This window comes from Schistocerca piceifrons, chromosome 3 (genome assembly GCF_021461385.2).
Source record: "Schistocerca piceifrons isolate TAMUIC-IGC-003096 chromosome 3, iqSchPice1.1, whole genome shotgun sequence".
Classification (NCBI taxonomy): domain Eukaryota; kingdom Metazoa; phylum Arthropoda; class Insecta; order Orthoptera; family Acrididae; genus Schistocerca; species Schistocerca piceifrons.
Genome location: NC_060140.1, coordinates 369,721,799 through 369,740,820, shown reverse-complemented (window position 1 = coordinate 369,740,820; position 19,022 = coordinate 369,721,799). Strand labels below are relative to the sequence as shown.

The 19,022-nt window shown below is 36.0% G+C and overlaps 1 protein-coding gene across 3 annotated transcripts in view; it reads left to right on the top strand.

The window, feature by feature from the left end:
• LOC124788094 (cyclic GMP-AMP synthase-like receptor) overlaps positions 1-19,022 on the top strand; it is a 231,461-nt gene that overhangs the window by 101,998 nt on the left and 110,441 nt on the right. For all 3 annotated transcript variants that reach the window (XM_047255196.1, XM_047255197.1, XM_047255200.1), the window contains exon 5: positions 15,862-16,006. In XM_047255196.1, coding sequence (XP_047111152.1) covers positions 15,862-16,006 — 145 coding nt within the window. The remainder of the gene's footprint in view (positions 1-15,861; positions 16,007-19,022) is intronic.

The window sequence follows — 19,022 nt, the reverse complement described above, 5'->3', positions numbered from 1 at the left end:
CACTTTGAATAATCGGTGAGTCACAACATTCACAGCCTGGTCTTTATATCTGTCTGTGGCCATGTTAGACAGAACATAGCTTATTAATTTTTCTGATGTTCCTGTATGGGCCACTTTAGGAGATTATTTAAACAAACTTGAGATTGCTTTCCATTAAAATTTGGTGAACATTTTTTTGTATACACCATCTTTCAGCTTATTTATAATAAGATTCACTGCCGTTGTAATTGGGAAGGGCTTCACGTTTCACCTATTAATTCATATATGTACTGGATAAAGTTTTCAATATTTGAACATATGAGCAATAAATTCCTGACACAAATCTTTATCATCCTTAAATTGTATTTGTTTGTCTGCTACTTCAAGACATATTTCTGAGACGTGATGTGTAATATAGTCACTTAGGTACTTTACTGAGTACATTTGTTACTAGTAGCACACGTCTGTGTCTAGATCTACAATAATATACTACTGTCATATTCCATTAGACTCAATACCATTAATAACTATTTCTTTAAGCCATGCACATATTTCGTGCTTCAGTAGCTAGTAATAGTCCTGCTTTCTCAGATTTTTTAAAAATGTTAAAGAACTTTTCTGAGTACAAAGATGAAAGTATTCAAATCTGTTACTCTGTTTATTACTACTCATTTTCCGTTCCTTTGGATTCAAAGTGTGGTTGCGATGAAATCTCTGCTGCCTCCAGGGACAGTGCATGTTTGCTGAGCTTGTCACTTCTGCAGTATGCTTTCTGATTATATGGTAGCTCTTCCATTTTCCTCTTTTTGCAGAAAATGAAGTAAAAGTATGTTAACTGTACTTAAAATATCTTCACCATTTACCTTTTTCCCTTCTGCAATTCTTTGGAGTGTTGACATATTCTCTTACATCACCATTTACTTCTGCCAAAGTGACAATTTTTTAAAGTTTTATGTTTGTGGCCAATGTTTCTATGTTGGCATATGACCTTTGCATGAGGCTGTGCCTGCTTACTATACAGAATTTCATCAGAAGGAGTTTACGGGTTGTCTCTTTCACAGCAAGCCAATTTACATTGCCAAAAGGTGAATTTGGCTTGATTACACTTATGTAGTTTCAAATTTTTCGTGATTTTAACCAGTTGATTTCAAATATGTCACTTGTATAATCTTTGTTAACACTATTTAGATCAGTAGCATACTTAACTTCCGTTTTGCAGAAGAGAGAGTTAACTTAATAACTTATTATTGTATGTGGAATCAGTATATTCAGTCTTCATACTCAAAGATTTCATACCTGTCATTAGTTATAAAGCTGAGATTTTTTTCTGAGATGCACCAGTCAAATGATTCTTGTGTCACACTATATTTTACTGCATTATTGATTTTCAAAATAAATTCTTGACTTACCACATACTTTCTTCTTGTCAACAGTTCATGCAAAACCACATCAGTATCAGTTTCTTGAAACCCTGTTAAGAACTTTGCAATAAAAGTCAGCTGAGTACCACTTTAGCTTAAATTAAATCTGTAAGTCAGCTTTATCAACTATAAATATCCCAGTTACATTCAGTGAATCGAAACCTGTGAGGCAGCACTTTATCCTATAACTTTAATTAATCAAATATTTATAATTATATGAATTAGGCTTGTTTGCAACCCACCACATAGCCATTTTACTGATACATGCATTCAGTTGTGTAATTTTGAAACTTTTAATAGTTGTGTAATTTTTCTAACTCCATGTAAACATGACTTACCCAGTACCATTGTACACAGTGGTCCATGGACATAAATAAATAAAAACTTGAGTGCCAACCTATTGATGGGCCATCAAAATGAATCTTTCCTAGCCACTCAGAATCCCAAACCCCTCACCTTGTTTAGATTCACTGATGACATCTTCATTATCTGGACTGAGTGTTAGGACAGCGTATCCACATTCCTTCAGAACCTCAACACCTTCTCCTCCCATTTGCTTTGCCTTCTTCTGGTCAGCTTACTTTATTGACCTCCACCTCACAGTTGGCTCAACAAGTACCTCCATCCACATCAAAACTATCAATAATCAGCAGTACCTCTATTTTAACACCTGCAAACAAACCACATGAAGAAGTCCTCCCATACAGCCCAGCTGCCTGTGATCATCTCATCTGCAGTGAAGAGAAGTCCATCCCTAAGTATGTGGAGTGACTTTCTGAGACCTTTGACTACCCCCCTCATCTTGCCGAGAAACAGATCTCCCACATCTTGTCTTCCCAGTCACATGCCATACCCACTGGCTGCCCACTAAGGAATGGCATTCTTGTGGCTCAGTACCACTGAACAACTGAATCAAATTTTCCTCCAGGATCTTGACTAGCCTACCTTTCCTTGTGCCCTGAAATGAGAAATATCCTCCCCACTTCTCCCAAAGCTGTACCCACTCAACCTATGTAATATCCTTATCTGTCTCTATCTCATCCCTGCCCCAAATCCCTTGTCCCTTGATTCATATCCCTGCAAAAGACCTGACTGCAAGACCTGTCATTTACCATGAAGCAATGGACTGAACATAAATGAAACTTCCATAAAAATACAATATCATCATGTCAGAAGACAAATTGGAATACATTCAAAGATTTGCTTGTCTAGTCTGGGCTAAACCAATCTAACAGGGAAATTATGAATTTCAAAGTTGGTGACAATGTCAGTTGATGTTTTGTTCTCTCTGTGCTGAATTTCCTTATGTTGGACTTCACTTGTAAGTTGTATGTTGTTTTAGTGTAAGTGCATGGTAAGCAAATCTGCATTCCTCTTTCATTTACCAAAAGTTTAGTTTTAAAGTATACTTTAATCTGACTTATTTTAGATAATTGAAAATGTAGAAATCTGTTTTTGGAATTTGTGGGGTGAATAGAAAGTAATCTTATGGATTCCTCAGAAGAAGACCAAGAATTTAATGGAAATGAAGAACTGGCTGACACTGTTCTGAATCTAGGACTTTATGATGTAAATAAAGTATATGAAATGAGTGAGCAGTCATTTATATTTGTTTTAACAGAAGAGGAGCTATTTTTTAGTCAAGGGGGTGTTTGAAAGCTCTTTGTTACTACTGGTAGTATTACTTGAAGATTCCTGGACATTAAGCATGATGTCTGTGACTTACTGTATTAACAAACAAACCAAGTTCATCAGTTTCAGTTTACAATAAAGTAATTAGAAGTACATTTATTTGAAGAAAACTGAATTTTAAAAAGCCACAGTTCCTGTAATATTTTTAGTCATCATATAGAAGGTGGCAGGGGTAAAATACAGGGAGCGGAAGGCTATTTACAATTTGTACAGAAACCAGATGGCAGTTATAAGGGTCGAGGGGCATTAAAGGGAAGCAGTGGTTGGGAAGGGAGTGAGACAGGGTTGTAGCCTATCCACGATGTTATTCAATCTGTATATTGAGCAAGCAGTAAAGGAAACAAAAGAAAAATTCGGAGTAGGAATTAAAATCCATGGAGAAGAAATAAAAATTTTGAGGTTCGCCGATGACATTGTAATTCTGTCAGAGACAGCAAAGGACCTTGAGGAGCAGCTGAACGGAATGGACAGTGTCTTGAAAGGAGGATATAATATGAACACCAACAAAAGCAAAACGAGGATAATGGAATGTAGTCAAGTTAAGTCGGGTGATGCTGCAGGAATTAGATTAGGAAATGGGACGCTTAAAGTAGTAAATGAGTTTTGATATCTGGGGAGCAAAATAACTGATGATGGTCGAAGTAGAGAGGATATAAAATGTTGACTGGCTATGGAAAGGAAAGCGTTTCTGAAGAAGAGAATTTTGTTAACATCGAGTATAGATTTAAGTGTCAGGAAGTTGTTTCTGAAAGTATTTGTATGGAGTGTAGCCATGTATGGAAGTGAAATGTGGATGATAAATAGTTTAGACAAGAAGAGAACAGAAGCTTTCGAAATGTGGTGCTACGGAAGAATGCTGAGGATTAGTGGGTAGATCACATAACTAATGAGGAGGTATTGAATAGAATTGGGGAGAAGAGGAGTTTGTGGCACAACTTGACCAGAAGAAGGGATCAATTGGTAGGACATGTTCTGAGGCATCAAGGGATCACCAATTTAGTACTGGAGGGCAGCATGGAGGGTAAAAATCGTAGAGGGAGACCTAGAGATGAATACACTAAACAGATTCAGAGGGATGTAGGTTTGGAGTAGGTACTGGGAGATGAAGAAGCTTTCACAGGATAGAGTAGCATGGAGAGCTGCATCAAACCAGTCTCTGGACTGAAGACCACAACAACAACATAGAATAAAACTTGTTTGGACCAGATAAATTTTATTTCTTATTCTCCAGATCCAGAATAGATTTTGACATGCCCCTATTCATCCCAAAGACCATCCAGTAGAAAAAATAATAAGATTAACACTGCTGATTGTATTCACTCCACTCTGTGGGGTGAATGGAAACACCAATTGTTTTTATCTTTGTTTTGTTATGAAAGTCCAGAATCCAATTATTAGTTGAAAAGTTATTCACAGAATGTATATTTGCATATAATTATGATTTTCATATTTCTTTTTAAAATTAGCAAGTATGTCTTTTAAAGTCGAAAATTGTTTCTATTCACACCATTTTATAGTATATCCTCCGACAACCACCTGCCCTAGTCATGTCTAAAGCATTCCCTAACCCATCAAAGGCAGAGAAAGCTGTGTAAGCAGCCATGTGGTGTATGAACTTACCTGCAACCAGTATGTGGCAGTCTACTTGGAGACAACCCTTAACAAACTGTCTATGGACATGAACTGCCGCCATCAGTCTGCAACCAAGAGGCTGCTGGACCACCCATTTGTCGAGCGTTCCACACAATTTGATGTGCTTGACTTCAGTGACAGCTTGACTATTCATGCCATCTGTATTCTTACCACCACCAACAACATTTCTGAATTGTGCAAGCGGGATATCTCTCTGCGTTTCCCTGTCCTTCAGCAGCATCTGTCCCCTTCCAACTCTCACTCCAGCCTTCCATATGCCTTCTGTTCTCTTCCCTCCCTCCCCACAATCCCCAGCCCCTAGCTCATGTGCATAGTTGTTTCCATGTTTGTGCTATTTTCCTCTCCGTTTTTTCCCCTCCAGCTCAGCTTTTCCAATGTTACACCTAGCAGCCCACCATCCTGCTGCTGTTACATCTCGGTATATTCCCAAAAGCGACATTACAGCATCTTGTGTGTGTTTCTTGTGAATCTGATGAAGGACTTTGTCTGAAAACTGAACAGTATCCAACAATCTAATTTTAAATGTGCCCATCTGCCATTTAACATATCTTCTATGTGGTGAATAGCAATCTACCATAATTGTTATAGTTAATTTTAAGTATTTCAGTTTTGGCTTGAAATACATTGAAAATTGACTTACATTACTAATTTAAATGACAAAATACTGCCAGATGGTATTTTCTGGGACTTTCCAGAAACATTCGATTGTACAGTTCACAGTATTCTGAAAATAAGCTAAAAAGAGAAGGTGTCAGAGAGCTTGTGGGTAACTTGTTTTCACCCTATCAGATTAAAAGGGTATGGAGTGTTTAGTTGTGAAACACAGTTTGTATAGACAGTGAAACAGCATTTTCAGAATGGGGAATGATCACTACAAGTGTCGTAACACAGGAATCTCGTATTGTTCTTGTTATTAATAAGTAACACAGGAATATGGTATTGTTCTTCTTATTAATAAATGATGTTGCATCATATGTATCCAATAATCAGATATAATTCTCCTTGCTGATAATGCAACTATTGTATTCACTGTCACTGAAATTGGATACAACACAATACCTAAAACACAATACCTACATTTCTGTATTGTACAAGTTGTTACCAAGTGCTAGGATAAATCAATAAGTGAAACAGAAGATCTTGGAGCTGAAAATGTCAGAAAAATTGACCTACTTTTCCTATTTTCATTTACTAATGTCTTAGTACATTATGTTATGGGGAGCACATCGTTGAGGAAGAAAGTGGCATTCTCTTCCTTAAAACTTTTTAAGTTAACTGACTGCAGCATCACAGTACATTAACTTCCTTATGAATTTTTGTGTTAACAATTAAGAAACTTCACTAATACTAGAAAGAGAAATGACTTAACAGTACAGATCAGTTATCAGTAGTATGGCAGAGAAGGGGGTGAGGTATTTAGCCCTAAAATCTCTGATCCCTTACTCAGTGATATAAAGGACCCAATGGATAATAAACTTAACTTAAATGCAATCTAAAACTTCTGAATTTGCAATAACACTAGTGAACTCAGCAATGCTTCACAATTGCGAAATTTGTATGGGAACCTCCTCCTCCCCCATCTCTCTGTCCATCTCCACCTCTCCCCTTCTTTTATTATCTCCTCCTTCTCTTCCTCTATCCATCACCTCCTCTCCCTGTTTCTGTCTCTCTGTCCATCTCCTCTTTCGTTTCTATGTGCAATTCCTCATTCCTCCCCCTCTCCCCAATCATTGTCCATCTCCTCTTACTCCCTCTCACTGACCTTGAGTCTTGTTTGTTGTTACAGCCAGTGAAACCCTGATTGGGAATTGAAGTCACTTAAAATGAATGTGTAAATCAGTTGGGAGCTGATAAGCCATAAATTCAACTTTTCTGTTTGCTGTTAAAACAAACTGCGAGGGAGAAAAAGAAAACAAGCAATACATAGTTGTGTACAATTTGTCTAATGGCTTAAATGCCCTGCTGTCATGGTTAAAACTGACTGAGAGATAGAAAACAAAATTGCACATTTCAGAGCACAGCATTTTCTGTCTCACAAACAGAAATCTCGTAAATGAGGGAAAAAAAAATACCACCACAGCCGTATCTTGAGAATGCCTTTATTTTATCACGACTAATTTTGACGGCACATTACCGCCATCCACGGGCCTCACCAGTGCCAAAAGAGTGTTATATTTCATTGGCACATTTACTATGGGATCCTTGATACAAGCACACATGGGCTTTATCAGGAGTCTGTATTTGACATCGTGTTGCCTTCAATGAGGATGGTGGTAATGTGCCACCAAAACTAATTGTGTGGTAGAATAAAGACATTCTCAAGATATAGCTGTGGTGGTATTTTTTCCTCATATATATCATCAGCTGAAGTCACTTGTCCACGCAGTAAGATGAACATCCAGAAATGGAAAACTTGTGCATTGTTGTTTAAAAAATATGTCCTTTGTCCATGTTAGTGTTAATTAGAGTATCGTGTAAAAATTTGAAATAAGTTGGTTAAGAACTTTTCGAGATTTTTGGTAACAGCTTTTCCTCTTCATGAATTATTATATATATATATTTATAAAACCGTCAATATTAAAAATATGAAACATATGTTCAAGTGCCTATTAGAGTATCATGTAAAAATAGAAGTAAATCCCTGGGACATACAAGTTACTAACTTTAGACTAATTAACAACGGTATTTAGAGTAGACCAGAATTGAGTATTTTGAAATAAGGAAACAGTGGCAGTACTTTTACTGGAATGAGTGATGTGAATGAAGCATATGTTGGTAGTAGTAGGGCTCCCCCCCCCCCCCCCCCCTCCCCCGCCCCGTCAGCGTTTGTGGTACTACCTTGAAAATTAATGTATGATCATATTTTATGTGGCCACAGTGAAATTGTTTCTGGAGACTACATGAAGTTGTCGGTGTATGCAGCCCCAGTAGAAACCTTAGAGAAACTGTGTGTGATTTTACTACAGGGTACTTAACAGGGGTGGCAACATTTTGTGGCATTATAATGCTTGTGTTGTGACTGGTGCTCATCATTTTGAAGAGTTGTTTTGAGGTTGAGTTCTTGATGTAAGATGTAAGTTTTTTGTCAGTAAACAAAGTATTCACTTTAAGAATCTGTCCATCTGTATAATTTTGACCTTAAACTTTAGGGACATCCTGTACATGAATGTGATTTCATCTACACATACTAAAATATATCGAGCAAATATATTTCAATAAAAAGAAAAAAGCTTCCAAAAAATTTACACACACACACACACACACACACACACACACACACACACACACACACACAAGGATGTGCATGCATTGGATGCCATTCCCAAAATATACATCTGAGGGAAGGAAAGACATTATTATGATGCCCAATAATTGCACCCTGGGTGGCAGTTGAAACAGACTCACTGTCCAGTTTTTGAATCTCCTGCTTAACGCATTGTACTATGACTATAAGAAAACAGCTTTCCAGTTGTGATAATTAAAGAATAATTGTAGCAAAGTGGTGATATTTATGACTGATGATCTTCAGGAGAACAACTGTCTTTAATATTCAGCCCTTAGTTAATTTAGAATACAAGAATGTCACCTGTTCTTTTCCGAATCAGCATACCTCAAGGTTCTTGTCCATTCTAGTATATACAAATATAATATCTGTGCCTTTTATTCACAAATACACATTAGTAAAAGACCTTCAGAAAATCCCAAAAAATTAGTACTTGGCTTATAAGATCAGTAGCTTGCATTAAACAGGTCAGACAATCAGTGTGGGGCCAAAATAAAAAACCAACGTGTTTATACTCAGATGGATGACAAGTAGGTAAGAAGTGTGGAAAACCATGGAAACTGTCGGTGGTCTGGTGGTGGTCTGTTGTTTTATACCTACGTGGGAATGGTCCAATGTGATGTGTTAAAACATGCCCTGAAACTTTTTATACGGTAATAATCCACTAAAAGAAAGTCCCTGTTAAAATTTTAATTGTTAAGATCCACTGTGCTAGTATTTTTAAAAAATATGGAAAATTGCCAAATTCATAGGTTGGTGGGCAGCTGGAGACACATACATGCTCAGCAAACGGGTGTCTAGTCTACAATTTATTATCAGTTCCTTGAAGATGGATATCAAGAAACTTAAAGAAGAAAAAAGTGAACGGAACATGAAAAACTCGCGCCATGAAAGTACGAATATGTCGGAGAATTGGACGGAAGTGAAGTACAAAAGACGCAAACAGATAATGCAAGATACAGAAAACGGCGAAAGAAACATAAATATAGTGAACGAAAATTACTTTCAAGCTCTTTCGACTACGGATTGTGAAAGTGAAGTTAACAGTGCGAGTGTACCATGTGGAAAACCAAACGACTTTGTGAATAAGGTAAAACATGGAATATTTCAGCAGCAGTTAAGTAAAAGATCATATGCGAAAGTGCTCACGAAAAATCTTCCACCGCTAAGCTGCTCTACTGAGACAATATCGACATGTGTTAGCAAAAAAGACACAATAAATAGTGCCAAACAAGACTTCGCTTACTGTAAAGATAGTCAGGAAACAGGTAATCTCGGAACAGCAAGAACCGGTAAAATTGAACTGTATGCCGACAGCCAAGGACGAAATACAGCCGCTGAATTTCGGCATACAAGTAGTCAGAATTTTAGTTTTAACTGTACAATAAAACCAGGAGCAAAATTCAGTGCTGCTACGTCAATGAGTCAAGAAAGAATTTCCTCATTGAGCAAAAAGGACTTTTCCATCTTCCTGGTGGGATCAAATGATATAGCTAGGAACGAAAAAAACGATCTCTTAATCTCGCTAAAAAGAAAACTGTATGAGCTGAGAGGAACAAATGTTATTGTTTTTTCAGTGCCGCACCGTTATGACTTGATAGAATGGTCCTGTGTAAATAAAGAAATTGAAACTGCAAATAAAGAGATGCAAAATATTTGCAAGCGGTTTGAAAATGTAACATTTGTGAACATCAGCAATTTAGGGAAAGATTTCACACAAAACATGGTTCCCATCTAAATGTACTTGGAAAAAACGTAATAGTAACCAAAATTTTAGAACTTGTAAATAAAATCTCAAATGTGCAGTGTGATGATAGAAAAGTCATACCTCTCATGGACAGGAAGTGTGTGTATCCTGTAGAATCCAATATGAAATCTGCTATCAGTGAAGCTACACCTCTCCAAGACAAATGTGAAATTTTATTAATGCAAGTGAACACTCCAAATGTTATTAATTCACAGAAAGGCACAGCAGTTATGGAACAACAAACACCAGAAATAAGTGAAACAGCAGCAGCATCATCATTATCAGCAGAAGCAGCAGCAGTAACAGAACCAACAACGACTGGAGCAGCAACACAGCAATGCTTAAGGAGGAGCCAAAGGAAAAATACATCTGTGTCATTCAGTGATAATTTTTTATGGTTTCAAGCCAAGAAGAAAATAAAAATGTGAAAAACCAGCCTGCTAACTCACAGATAAGTCACAACAACATCCTATTTTTAAACATTCAGGGTCTTGAAAATAAAGTTGAAATTCTGGATGAGTCATTGCCACAGAATAAGTATTCTTTCTTATGTCTATCAGAACATTGGCTTAAACCAGAACAAATACAATACTATGTACCAGAAGGTTATAAATATGGAAACAGTTTTTGCAGATCTCAGTACCGTAATGGTGGTACTGTTATCTATGTTTCAAATGAAATAGAGTGTAGAGAACTAGATCTTAGTTGGGCATGTGTAGAGAAACACTTTGAAATTACCGGGATCATATGTTATATAATGAAACTTATCATAGTATGTATCTACCATTCCCCTGACTCAGATGATAAAACTTTTTTAGATAATTTTAGACAGTGTACTCTGCTACACAACGAAATGGAAACAGTATGTAACTGTAATTGGGGGAGACTTTAATTCAAGCTTTGATGTAACATGTAACAAACCCAGTGTAAATAAGCTACTGAATATGCTAAGGCAGCACAACTTCCATCATGTAAATTCAGAACCAACAAGACTACAAGCGTGCTTGGATAATGCTTTTGTCAACTGTGCTCGTGATATGTACTCCACCAAGGCAAAGGAGTTTGTTTTCTCAGACCACTCCATGTTAACAGTAAAGTTAAGACATTTTATAAAAAGGGATGAGAGCAAGACTGGACAAAAATTAACAAAATCTAATACCTTAATAATTAACAAAACACAATCTCATAAAACTAACACATCAGTTGAGCATAACAAACTGGGACAAATTATTTCAAAACTGTGATTCCAGTGCCCAAACAGTTTATGAAACATTCCACAATTACTTAGCAGGTATTTTAAAAGCCCATCTTGTTCAAAAGAAATACCATAAAACAAGAAAAGGTAAATTTTGGTACACCAAAGAACTGGAGAATCTAAAAAATAAGCTACTGCTGTTGAAGCGCCTTGCCAAAGTAAACAATTCTAATGAAATTAAGGATCTCGAAAAAATCACTAAGAAACTGTATAAGAAAGAGTTGCAATTAGCGAAACTAAGATACAACACAAATTTCATAAAAAATAGTAAAAAACAATCCAAAACAGCCTGGTCAGTAATTAATACTGTTAAAGGTGCAGTCAGAAACTTCGACAAGACAGTCCCAATACCAGCAGATACATTCAGTAAATATTTTGTAAGCTGTGCTGATGATATCAAAAAGCTGATCAGTAAACCTAATGTAACATGTATAGATTATCTGAAGAGAGCAAACCTAAATCATGATAGGGCCGGATCATCATTGAAACATTTCAAAGAGGTATGCCAACATGAAGTTCTTAAAATAGTCAAAGAAATGAAAAATTCATACAATACAGATATTTTTAATATGTCAAACAATCTATTGAAAGAAATCATACATTACATTGTAGCACCATTAACATATTCTATAAACCTGTGTCTCATAGAAGGGTTTTTTCCTGATCCTCTCAAACTATCCAAGGTAACTCCAGTCTTTAAGAAGGGTGTCAAATCAGACCCTGCAAACTACAGACCAATTTCACTAATTCCAGTACTAGGAAAAGTCTTTGAAGGCATAATATATAAGCAGATGTATGAGTACCTAGAACTAAATGGTATGTTAAGTGCATCACAGTTTGGTTACAGAAAAGGAAGGTCAGCTATACATGCCATAGAGCTCTTAGTCAGAGACATTCTAGCAGCATTTGAGGACCATGCGCACGCACAGGTAACCTTATGTGATCTGAGCAAAGCTTTTGACTGTGTTGACCACTCACTTCTGCTCTCTAAACTTGAGTACTATGGAATATGTGATAAAAGTTTAAAACTCATCAAATCATACCTCAATAAAAGGAACCAGGTGGTGAGTTCAGGAAGTCATCTGTCAAACATACTCGAGGTTCGACATGGAGTGCCACTGGGATCTAAATTGGGACCACTTCTTTTCCTTGTACACATAAATGACTTACCAGGAAATATAGATGTAAATACATATATGTATGCAGATGACACAACTTTTCTATCTGTAAACCATGTACTTGATAACCTTGTAAGTGATATGAAATTGGCAAAAGAAAATGCAACATCATGGTTTAATGCCAATGGTCTGCTATTAAATGAGGAAAAGACCCAGAATATGTGGTTCAGTCTATCAAAGACTACAAAAATAGAAAAACAAAAGGCAAAGTTTTTAGGTATTGTACTTGACAACAGTCAAACATGGAACTCTCATGTTGATCACATAGTGGTTAGGTTGTCAAGAGTTATATATTTGTTGAAGAGACTGATGTGTTGTGTGACATTTGAGTATGTAAGGACAGCGTACTTTGCCTTTTTGCAATCTGTTTTAAGGTATGGGTTAATACTCTGGTGAAACAGCAGAAAAATAAATGAAATTATGGTGATCCAGAAGAAAGCAATCAGAGTAATGGCTAATGTAGATAATAGAACACATTGTAAACCATTGTTCACTAAATATAGAATTTTAACAGTAATTAATTTATATATTCTTGACAGTGTTAACTACATACTTGCTGAACTACCTAATTTAAGTGTAACAAATAAAAGACATGGCTACTATACAAGAACGTGTACTTCTCTGCTGTTGCCACAAAATAGATTAGCTAAAACTAACAATAGTCATAAGTATATGGCAATTAAAATATATAACAAATTGTCTAAAAATGGGTCAATCAAGCCTGACAAATTATTTAAAGACAATGTTCATAACTTCTTGTTAACTAATCCATTCTATTCATTAGAAGAATTTTTAGAAATGCCCAATATCAACTTAAATATGTAATTTTTTTTTTTTTTTTGTAAAATTAATATGTTAAGTGAACTGACGAAGTCTATTGCATGTAACAATGCTGAATGACTAATAAAGAATCTGAATCTGAACTGGAACTGTTGTGCACTGTTCATGTGCAATTTGACAGGTGCATATCCTTGGTTGATGGTGCATTGGCAAGCAGATCACACAACTCAGTGCAACCCCAGTGTGTAAATCCAATTTCAGCTTTCATTGATATCCTCTGAAACAATTGTCCACACTTACTGTAGAATCAAATTTGAAACTCATTAATATCCATAATAATAGCCAGTTGCTGTTGTGGTAGTGAAAGTATTATGATTGGAGATAATATGGAATTAATATTCATCATGTTTAACACTTAATGGTATCCCATGTGCAAAGCAGGTTTTACTTCGAAAAAAGCTGACTGTGAACTGCATAAATGGAAGAAAGACTTATACAAAGTAGTAAATATGCACCAAAATGAAATTAGCAAAAAATGTGAAAGGAAAATTGGCCGAAAGATCTACTGTGCAGCTTGGCCGAAAAGTTCTGTTACCCCCTCCCTCCCACCCAATTAATAAACCTGTGAACTTTAGAGGACTTTTCTTGAAACATGAACCATGTAGAGCTGTTGGTGAGAGACAGTGCACCATTACCAATGGAGATCTAAGAGACTGGGCTCTCCAAGTCACAATTGAGATGAATATATTCAAGAAGTCATAAGGAAGTTGCCAAACAATGAAATTTACTTCAAGTGAAAGTATAGAGAAGAAGCTATTAATTTGTAGCTGATGTGAAGCCGAAGTTTGCTGTTATCCCCACATCTGCTGTGTCTAATGTCAATCAACAAGGTTTTATGAAAGAATTGCAAGCAAACTGCAGTTAATCATTTTGAGGTGGAAAAAAGACAGTCTGTTCTTCAATCAATTAATGCTATGACACTTTCATATACAAGAACAGTGATAACCATGAGTGGATTACTGTTTCTGTAGCTTTGTATCTGTCTTCAGGGATGTCGAGGCACATTAGGACCAAAAATAAAAAAAAGAGCTGTTCAGTGGCATTTGACCTATCAAAATCTGGATAAAGAGTAAAGAATAATTTTCAACATTTCATTTAAAATGGTTTCTAAGGAGTTGCAGAAATTAATTCATTGCTTTTGTTGGATCCTTGGCTTGGACATAACAATACATCTGTCTTTCAGTAAGACTGTTGATATAATTCAGATTCCATGTGGAATAGCCAGTTTGACTCTCAAGAAAGAATTTTTTTCGCTGTGAAAAGTGTTTTAAATGAAATTGTTGGACAATTTCCCATAACTCTGTTGCATTTGAGGTTAATCAGGCGAGTATTTGTGCATTATCAGTTTTCATTGGCACATTTCACGAATTGCTTGAAATATGGTCGGTATGCAGCACAACAAGCAGAGCAACTGGGAGGACTATTTCTTACTCCAGCATAATTCTGTCGAAATAAAACTAATAATTACTGTGATGTGCCTGAAAACATTAATTTTTCTTTCATCAGGTATGCTTGGTGTAAGGGAAATGTTAGTTTTTGTCATTCAGGTGACACTTAACTTTATTGTGATGCCTATGGGGAATAAACAAGGAACAGTTTCATTGTTAGTAAAATATACATTATTCAAAACGTATCATAAAGACTTTGCTGCAGCAGTTGTTATAAAATGATGAGTGTGTAAGAAATCCTTCATTTTAAATATATTAAAGTCATGCTTGATGGAAGTTGTCTGTAATGTAACATCAGACACTGCCTCGATTTATTTTCCTCTGCTAGTCACCTTTATAAGAATTTCACATACAAGAATTCTGCTGTCAGTATGAACTGCCTCATACTCAAAACATTAATGATATATGACATTTTTTGTATAGTTTAAGTGCTTCAAATTCACTTGTGTCACGCTGGATAGTAACTCTATGAGGCAATTACAAATTACAAAATTACTAGGTTGTCTCGTCATGATGAATCACATGCTAGGCAGGAAGGGCTGTACAAACCGCTGTCATTGGTGGTTCACGAGTTTAGCAATATTTGCAGCGGATATTAGAGGTAAAATTTTGATAGTGCATTTCTTTTGTTGTATTCTTCCAGCATAAAACAATTTCAGGGTTGATTTCCACAAGTTGGATTGGAGCATTCCCTTGTTAGTACCCTGTGAAAATAACCACTTTCTTAGATTACTTTTAATTTGAACTTTTTGTGTCTTCTGTGATAGAAAACAGTGGAATGTCTTCTGTCAGATTGCCACCAACAATACGTTCAAAATTATCAGTAAATGTGTGTACAGTATATTGTATGCACAAGTATAATGGCTTCTTTTAACAATGTGTGTTTCAAATGCCCATTTTTTTTTTCAAATTTTTTGTATGTCACAACCAGGGTATGCAAATAATTGATAATTTCAATTTTTGTAGATTCCTGAAAAATGTTTCACCCCATACAACACTGTTCACTGATGATAGAGCTCTCAGAAATGGAGTAATTTTGAAAATATGTGGCTGATTCAAAGGCTTTTTGATTTCCAGAACCTGATATAATGATCTATATGACAAGTATTCATCGAAAATAAAAATGTTATGCCCTGTGAATGGAGCAACATTTTATTAGTTTGTTTTGTTTATTAATTTATTTTGTTTTGCTTATAGTATTTCACTAATTGTCTTTATTATCTGAATACTATAGTGGTGCATTTGATAAAGTTAGCTCATTGTATGCTGGCAGTGAAAAGACATTTGTATTGTGTAAACTTCATTACAGTGATATCAAAAGTTTGTGTTGAAACAGATATTTTTTCTTCTCATATTTTTTTACAGGAATGATACAGTCAAAACAAAAGTGAAGAAGTGGTTTGATGAAAAAGGCTTTATGTTAAGGTCGAAAGTTCATCAGTGGATGCAAGGTGTTGTCGATAATGCATTAAGGGAATACAGAAGCAGTGACATGAAAAAAACATTTAAGGTATGTTCTTTTTATGGCAGATACAGAATGCATTTGATGTACAGACTATAAGAGAAAATTCTATGCAACCATTGTTGTAATTAATTTATTTAATTTTGAGCTTCTAGTATATGGTCAAGATGAATGAACAGCTGTGGAAGATACCGTATACATGAGAAACTATGTGAATATTTTAACTACAGCCTGATCATATGAATCAATGATGTTTAGAGCTTGTACTAACTAACAGGTCAGCTAAAGATACCCTTACTAGTGCCCATCTCCAGTTAGAACATGTAAAATAATTAAAAAGATTTCATGTGTATCAAAAATTCCAGGCCTTGTTAGAGCTGTCTCCTAAGTATAATAGCACCAATAATGTTTCAGTGAGTGATGGAGTTATTCATTTCTTTTTTATTTATTTATTCTTCCATGGTACAATATATGATGTAAGGATGTAAAATTAACTATCTTTTCTGGGTGTCAGTACTGGATACTCGTGCTTTGTTGCATTACTCTCCACCGGTAATGAAAAATGGAACCCTTTATTGAGACATCAGGTTAATCAAATCAAGTAAATATATGGCTAAACATAAATATACTTCATAACTTGTTTATTTCCACAACAAAGATGATGTAACATTGATTCTACAAAATCTAAGTCAATATTAGCCATACACTGCTGTTGTCATTGGTCCTTTTGTGTGTTTCAACAATCAAAATATGAAACAGTTATTTTGATTCGTTTTCTAAAACAAGTGACAGAATTTAGATTTACAATTTGTCGCAATCTTTTTAAAACAGTTATCAGTGCCAAAATACGTGAATTAGTTTTTCACAATAATGTTTAATTAATAAATGTTAATATTTGTTGGAACCATCTCTAATTTTAATGTTAACATGAATCCTGAATTTTCACGCATAGCTACACAATTATTACAATTACATTTCTGTGTATGAATTGTAGAAATATGGGTTTAAACATTAGTTTACATATATTGCACATATTTTTAGATAGTGTCTATATTTCATTTCATTTTTTGTTGTTCCAGGTATTCTAGTCACATCAATATATTGAATTTATAATGTTGCAATGCATGCTCCTTTGTTTGTATTACTTTGCGTAAGCATTGCGAGATTGTATCAGATCCTCCAACATAATCAGATTTGCTATTTTTGTTAAGAGTCATCTCATTCTTTAACTATTAGAGTTTGATACAATGGTTCTTATTAAATACATACATAACAAATATTCTTGTAAATAACATAATAATTCCTTACATTTTTTGTAGTTCTTATATGTAGTCCTTCAGTGTTTCTATCTACATGGTACATTTTGTGGATAAAGTTACATATTACAGTTTAAGGATGATTCTTTGGCTCTTGGGGGCTATTTTAAGTACACTATGTGATCAAAAGTATCTGGAAACCCCCAAAACATACTTTTTTAAATATTAGGTGCATTGTGCTGCCACCTACTGCCAAGTACTCCTTATAAGCGAACTCGGTAGTCATTAGACATTGTGAGAGAGCAGAAAGGGGCACTCTGCGGAACTCAAGGACTTTGAACATAGTCAGGTGATTGGGTGTCACTTGTGTCATACATCTGTATGTGAAATTTCCACACTCCTAAACATCCCTAGATCCACTGTTTCCAATGTGATAGTGAAATGGGAACATGAAGGGACACATACAGCACAAAAGTGGACAGGCTGATCTTGTATGTTGACTGACAGGGACTGCCGACAGTTGAAGAGGTTCGTAATGTGTAATAGACAGACTCTGTCTAGACCATCACACAGGAATTCCAAACTGCATCAGGATCTACTGCAAGTACTACAACAGTTAGGAGGAAGGTAAGAAAACTTGGATTTCATGTTCGAGCGGCTGCTTATAAGTCACACATCATGCTGGTAAATGCCAAACGATGCCTTGCTTGGTGTAAGGAGCATAAACATTAGACGATTGAACAGTGGAAAAACATTGTGGGGTGTGACGAATCACAGTACACAATGTGGTGATCAGATTGCAGGATGTGGGTATGGCAAATGCCCAGCGAATGTCACCTGCTAGCGTGTGTAGTACCAACAGTAAAATTCGAAAGTGGTGGTGTTATGGTGTGGTCATGTTTTTCATGGAGGGGGCATCGAAGAGCAATTCAGGGATGACAATTGCATCTTTCAACATGATCAAGCACCTGTTCATAATGCACAGCTTGTGGCAGAGTGGTTACACGACAATAACATCCCTGTAACGGACTGGTCTACACAGAGTCCTGACCTGAATCCTATAGAACATCTTTGGGATGTTTTGGTATGCTGACTTCATGCCAGGCCTCACCGACTGACATCGATACCTCTCCTTGTTGGAGCACTCCGTGAAGAATGGGCTGCCATTCCCCAAGAAACCTTTCAGCACCTGATTAAACATATGCCTGCGAGAGTGGACGCTGTCATCAAAGCTAAGGGTGGACCAATACCATACTGAATTCCAGCATTACTGATGGAGTGTGCCATGAACTTGTAAGTCATTTTCAGCCAGGTGTTGGGATACTTTTGATCACATAGTGTATTTCTTTATATTATAATAACTGTTATTTGACAAATACTTTTTAATTCTTTGATTAAAGATGCCAAGGTCATTTACATCTTTTAACTTCCTGTGTTAGGCTGTTGTACAGTTTTAGTTAATGATATAACACATCTACATCTACATGTTTACTCTGCAAACCACCACCACCATTACAGCAAGCAAAAGAGTTAGTTGCTAGTAATACTGGGCTGAGAGACCTGTGGAACCAGAGCTGTCAATTTATTGAAAATCCTGAAGAGCATGAGTGGTTTTGAAAGTATAATTGTGATACTGCTGTCACAGAACTCCACAGGAAACTGTGGGTCAAATTGAACAGAGCTTGCACTGGGCATGGATGATGCACAGACTCTCTTTACAAATGGAGTGCTACAGAGTCTCCAGATTGTGACTGTGGGGCTCCAAACCAGACAATCAAGCACATTAGAGATGAATGCCCCTGGCATTC